This window comes from Gymnoscopelus microlampas, assembly GCF_963454915.1.
Source record: "Gymnoscopelus microlampas genome assembly, chromosome: 20".
NCBI classification, from domain to species: domain Eukaryota; kingdom Metazoa; phylum Chordata; class Actinopteri; order Myctophiformes; family Myctophidae; genus Gymnoscopelus; species Gymnoscopelus microlampas.
Window position 1 is genome coordinate 11,199,632 of NC_139957.1, and position 6,427 is coordinate 11,206,058.

At 43.7% G+C, this 6,427-nt stretch overlaps 1 protein-coding gene across 1 annotated transcript in view; it reads left to right on the forward strand.

Annotated features, from left to right (window-relative positions):
- The window catches only part of LOC311036401 (filamin-A-interacting protein 1-like), a 39,308-nt gene that overhangs the window by 21,716 nt on the left and 11,165 nt on the right, over nt 1-6,427 (forward strand). Inside the window, exons 2-4 of the mRNA XM_084045080.1 lie at nt 1,455-1,737; nt 3,716-3,892; nt 4,891-5,069. Of these exons, the coding sequence (XP_083901206.1) occupies nt 1,462-1,737; nt 3,716-3,892; nt 4,891-5,069 (632 nt within the window). The 5' untranslated portion in view covers nt 1,455-1,461. The remainder of the gene's footprint in view (nt 1-1,454; nt 1,738-3,715; nt 3,893-4,890; nt 5,070-6,427) is intronic.

The following is a 6,427-nucleotide window of genomic DNA, read 5'->3' on the forward strand; positions in this document are numbered from 1 at the left end:
AGTGGTTTAGAAAAGTGGTGGAGGGGCAGTGGGGATATGAAAATTGGTATAGCCTGTTCGTGGTCAAAGTCATGAGATTCCTCTGTAAATGGTTCTTATACAATCTGCAAACAGTGCCTGGGTTGTTTATTACCAGTCTCTCTCTCTCTCTCTCTCTCACACACGCAGTTCTTTGTGGCATGTTATGCTATATTTCAGATGGTCACAGTGAAAAGGTGGTAGAGAGAGACGGGATGACATGCGTGCACTAAAGCACCTCGGGTCCGATTGGAACCAGGGTCATCTCCGAGAGGTACTGAAGCCTTGAACCTGGCTGACCACCAGCATGTATAGCGACCATAAGTATAGCATGAAACACGTCCAGTAGACAAGGCTTCAGACGGACACCTTTTCAAATGAAATGTACACTGTGGGAAACACTGCCATGAGAGCACACAACGGTGCCAAAGTTATGAAAAAGTTGTCATCGATGTCAGCCAGTCATACAACATTGGTCCAAAGTTGCAAAACTCTTCCCCCCCACCCCCACCCCCGGCCTGGGAACAGTTCCCAACTATTCATTTCACACAACACAAAATGCCAGAGGTTTTCTTCTTATTTTTTAACCCCTTTCAACCTGGCGTCCCTAGCCTGACACTCAGCCTGAATTTTCATTTCGTTTCACTCCATTGTTCAGTCTGAAAGCCCTCTCAGTGCGGCCGTTTTCTGAGATGGGGGCGTGGCCAAAGGGGGACTCTTTGGCGATTGGTTCATACCGGATTATCCCGATTCCGATTGGGCCGGGTAGATTTTCACCCGAGAAAACCCCGCCTTTGACAGCGGTCACCAGACCCTGAATGCGGTGCTGAAGCCAGGCTATAGAGCGTGCCAACGACTCGTCACCACGGGGGGTGTGGCATAGTAGCCGCAGACATACTTGAGGGGGGCAATGTTAAGTCAACCTGTTTTTTACCCCTCAAAGATGTCCGCCGCTACCAAAGGACACTTGTTGACGCCCCCTTCAGGATTTTTGGCACGCTCTATAGACCGGATTCACACGGCGGCCATATTGCCATTAAGTCAATGAAATGCCACCCCAGTTGCCACCCCAGTTGCCACAGCAACGCAATGTTAAATTCCAAAATGGCCACCGTGTGAATATGGACTATGGCGTCCCTATTGTGGGCATGTCATTTAGGTGAAAATTCTACATATTTCAAAACGTGTATGTTTTTGAATCTTATATAGCAGATCTACAAGCTCACAACGCATCCCAATGCCACATGTTGCGAGCTTGTGGATCTGCAATTTCTCGCTGTACGGCGAGGCATTGGTCCCAAGTCGAAAACGGGGCTTTTAAAGTGGTTAACATAAAGCCTATTTGTTGTGTTATTGTTCTGTAACTGCACCATTGTCACCAAATGAAGTATTCATTGCACTGTGATTTACCAAACTTTCTCCTTCCGGTGTTGCAGGTAGACGATGCGATCTAAAAACAGCGGCACGGAGAGCCCGGCCAATGGGGTGCTTTGCGTCGTCCCCCAGGGCGAGAACCACATCAAACAGGAGCAGGAGGTGGGCCTGCCCATAAAGAACCTGAAGGCCAAAGGTCAGCAGAAGGAGGCCGAGGAGAAGCTGGAGGCGGAGGTGATCTCCGACAAGGAGAAGGACTCCTCTGCGGAGCAAAGGACGGGCGTCATGGACCTGACCAAAGAGGACCTGCTCAAACTGCTGGGCATCATGGAGGGAGAAGTTCAGGTGAGCTCATATGGCACTATTATAATTAGCCATGCATAATTGCGTATAGTATATAGCAGGGGTTCAAAGACTGTCAGGATCTGAATTTCTGTGTCTTGTTTTTTAAGCGTGCTCTTGCATCTTATTATGTATTAATGGTTTTGTGTTGCTGTCCTTGTAGTTGTTACCTGTCTTGTCTTGTCTTGTCTTGTCTTGTCTTGTCTTGTCTCACCTACCCTGATTATGGTTCATTTGTATCACCTGTGTCCTGTTTGCCCCAGCCAATCCCTGTGTTGATTGTCTTTGAATTTGACCTGTGTCTAGTTATTCCCTGTGTATAGATACCTGTTTGTCTCAGTGAGCGTTTGTTTGATTCTACTGGTTACACCTGTCTGTTCATGTGCGTGTCAGTGTATTAAAACCTTTGTTTTCACTCCAAGTTGGCATCTGACTCTACCTGCATTTGAGTCAAGTTTTTGAGCTTACCTGACAAAGACACCCATAACTCTGAGAGTGTACAAATGGATCCATGCGGGTCCATTTGTTTCGCTTTGTACACTCCCAGAGTTACAGACCTGTAAGGGTCCATTTAGAACCCCCCCCCCCCTCAAGGGACCCTGAGGGACCCTGGACCCCACTTTGAGAACCGCTGCTATTTATTGCACTATTTCTCAGTAGTCCATGGGAAAATGTTTTAAAATGCTTGCTTTGAAATTGTTAGAACTAATAGGCGTATAGTGTGGGGGGAATGCTTGAAATGAAATAATGACTGTTACACTCCAGCGCGCAACTAAGTGCACCCGTGACCTGGCTTTAAGATCATTAATGTTAAATATGAATACAAAAATTAAATAGAAATGACTGTTGTGCCTTAATATACTGAATACTGTCCATATTTCAACTTTTTATGTCTTGTCGTAAATGAACCCCCTACTTTGTCATGCAAGAGTGAGAATAGCAGATCTACAAGCTCACATCTCGTTGTGATGTGACATGTTGTGAGCTTGTAGATCTGCTATTTTCACTTTTATTTATTTTATTTTATTTTTTATAATCATTAAAAAGGAACAGTTTTTGATTTTTTTTCACCCAACACCAACGATGTACTGTATATTATTGTGGGGTTTCTGAGGATTGTTCGAAATATGCTAGTGGTCCAGAGCTCAAAACAGGTTGAGAACCACTGCCTATCCTGCCTTACACACTGCATGCTGTATAGATTACCACTGGGAATACCACTACTCATGCATGGATATGTTTTACTGATTGAGTTAAATGTTGGGAAATGTTGCCTTTGTCAGACTTTAGGGACAATATTCTGTATATCAAGCTAATAATATTACCGTGATAGCCTATAATACTATACTTGTCCCTATTATGACTATTATTGGATTTGTGTCAGAAATCAAAGATTAAGTCAAACTAATTGTTCCCTTACATTGTGCCGCATTGCTCCTTTATACTGCACTATTCCGCCATCTTGTGGTTGAAGGGGGTTTTGACAAACAAATGGTGTTTTTGGGGGTTGTATTTGTTCTGATCTGTTTTATGATTATGACAACATAAAGGTCAGTGACTGAAATAGTAGCAAGAGGAACCCTTGATAAATAGATAGATAAAAAGAGTTGTGCTTTCGCTGAGCCTATAGCGTACTTAAGAATGTGATTAAAAAATAAACCTATCAAAGCATGTTGACAGCAACACATGACATATGAACCAATTATGTAATATACATTTGGCAATACCAAAAACCTTATGTTCAGAGAAACAGACTGTAAGGCTTTCCTCCTCCTTTTTTCCCTCTACACCAAATCTCTTAGTCGAAAATGTACAAGCTTGTAGATTGTGAACTTGTAGATCAAATGTCCACCGAACGTTTGCCTGTTGTTGCTGAATGTTGGCCTATTATTATGACATGCCCTGAATAGGGATGCTAGGGTTCATGTGGTGAACATATTTAACGGCATCTTTTCTGCTGCGTGTCTCTCTGTGTGTTCAGGCCAGAGAAGACGTCATCCATGTTCTGGAGTCCAAGAAGACGACCTCTCCAGAGATCTTGGAGTCACGCTACGGCTCTGCAGCCCCGGGTTCGGCCCTCCAGGCCCTGCAGAGGGACAGCCAACTCACTGGCGTGAAGCCAAACCAACACGGCGTCTACCACAGGCCTATGGCTGAGGTCAGTATGCAAATAGTGGAAAAAGTACTCAAATGTTTTACTTAAGTCAAAGTATCAATACTGCAATGTAGAAGTTCTCTATTACAAGTAAAAGTCCAGAATTCAAAATGTACTTGAGTGAAAGTATTAAAGTATTGGTATCCAAATGTATTTAAAGTACCAAAAGTAAAAGTACTAAAATGTTTGAAAATAGCTGATCTACAAGCTCACGAGCTTGTAGACCGGCTATTTTCAAATAGCCTATAAAATAGGGCTAAAGTGGTTAATGTATGTTTTCTAATGTCATAATTTATATCTGGAGTAGAAGTAGAGGTATAGACAATAGTCCAGTAAAGTTAGAGTACCTCAAAATTGTACTTAAGTACAGAACTTGAGTAAATGTACTAAAAGAAAAGAAAAAGTCAACTTTTTGTGATGCCTGACAGTCCCTGGTTCGATTCCCAGCCGGCCGTACCATTTGTTTCAAGTCACTCCCCTACTCTCTACATGTTTCCTGTCTCTCTACACTGTGCCTGTCAATACAGGTTTAGAAAAAGTCAATTTTTCAGGCTAAAACTATCTTTTCTGATGTGCCACTGCAACTAAAGGCCTACAACAATTCAAAGTATCAGCTATTATCGCACTGCTTTGTCCATTATTTCTGCATAGCAGACAGCTGTTCCCAATAACAGACTGCTGTTCAGCCTCTGTTTACGTTGCCATGGAAGCGTATAAACTAGTAAGCTAATAAAACCCTTTTGAATCAATAATCCGTGTCAAATTGTTGATTGTGCTCGTAAGTAGCCTTGTAATAAGCGGGATAATGTGCAGTGAGGAGGTCGTTATTGGGAAATAAACCCCAAACAGGGATAAGTGGCACATAAACACAATCATAATTCTACTACCAAACTGCCTGCCACCTTCTGAACTGAGCAAAGGTAACTGGTATATTTCCCTGCGTGTGTGTGCGCGCGCGTGTGTGTGTGTGTGTGCTCGTGTGCGTGTGCGCCTCCTCACAGCTGGAGCGTCTGCAGGACCAGCACAAGGAGACGTACCGGCGCATGCTGGGCCAGCTGCTGCTCGCTGAGAAGTGCCACAGACACACCGTCAACGAGCTGCAGACCGAGAAGCACAAACACGCCGACTACATGAACAAGAGCGACGACTTCACCAACCTCCTGGAGCAAGACAGAGAGAGGTGAGGGGGACAGAGGGAGGGAGGGAGGAAAGAAAGACAGAAAGTAATGGAAGGTGAGGATCTTTTGGGAGATTGAATAAGGAGAGAGATGAAAAAGAGGAAGGGACTGAATCTGGGAAGAGCAATAGGAGGACGGAGGGATGGGGCGACGAGGACATGACACCTTATGTTGCGTCAGGTCAGTGCCATGGTTGTGATGTGAGAGAGAGAGAGAGAGAGAGAGAGAGAGAGAGAGGAGGGGGAGGGGGGCTGTGACCATCAGATAGCCGATGACATCAAATGTATGCACACTGTAAAATCCTGAGGGGATACCAATTGTATCCAATCAGGAGATAGAACCCTGCAAAGATCTTTTTATTAACTACAATTTTTTCAGTTTTCTAGTTACAATTTTGTCTCCTCATTTTTGTATCCCGTATGAGTTCTCTCTCCGTTCTCATTGGATGAAACTGGTATCCTGACCTTAAAATGTGTTTTCAATTCACTAAATAGCCGGAGAGAGGGGAGACCCATGTTACTGAACACACTATAGCAATGATTAGGCTACTATTGGGAATATATAACTAAGTAACACTTATTTTAACAAGCACATTTCACCTTTAACCACAAGGATTTTGTGTAGAAGGTCTCACGAAGATTGAACAAGCCTGCCACTCTATGTGCATGTGTGTGTGTGTGTGTGTGTGTGTGTGTGTGTGTGTGTGTGTGTGTGTGTGTGTGTGTGTGTGTGTGTGTGTGCGTGTGCGTGCGTGTGCAAGCAGTGTGTTTGTGCATGCATTGTGTGTGTATTAGAGTGACCCACTTAATTAAGCTATACTCTCACGAAGATGAAAGCGTCCAGCCATGTTTGTGTTTGACCCGTCACTGACCTCGCAACAATGCTGCTTCACAGAACCCCGCACACTCTATGACCTCATTTAGCCATCTATGTTTACACTACGTTTGCTGCTCTCTCGTGTATGCTATGTTTTACTGTACAAAAAAAGAAAAAAGATAGAGAAGTTTGCACTCTAAACTCAAGGCTTGGGTTGAAGACAGGTGTGAGAGGCAAGCGTGAAAGTCCACAAACAAAAAGATAGGCTTGCACCCCTGACAAATGAACATTTAGGCCCTTTGGATGCAAAAATATAGTCTTATACTTTCAAAAGTGCAAAAAGTGACATACATAGAGAGTGGACGTTTCGGTCCTCAGATCATTACCAACACCTCCAGTGTGCCGTGCAAGCCTATCTTCTTGTCTGTGTACAGTGCATAAAAGAAAGATAAGTGGATAAGAAAATAACCTCACGTTGTTTGTTGACAATAAAAGCTCCAGCATTTAAAATGCTCCAGTATTTGTTCTTTTTCAACTTTCCTCT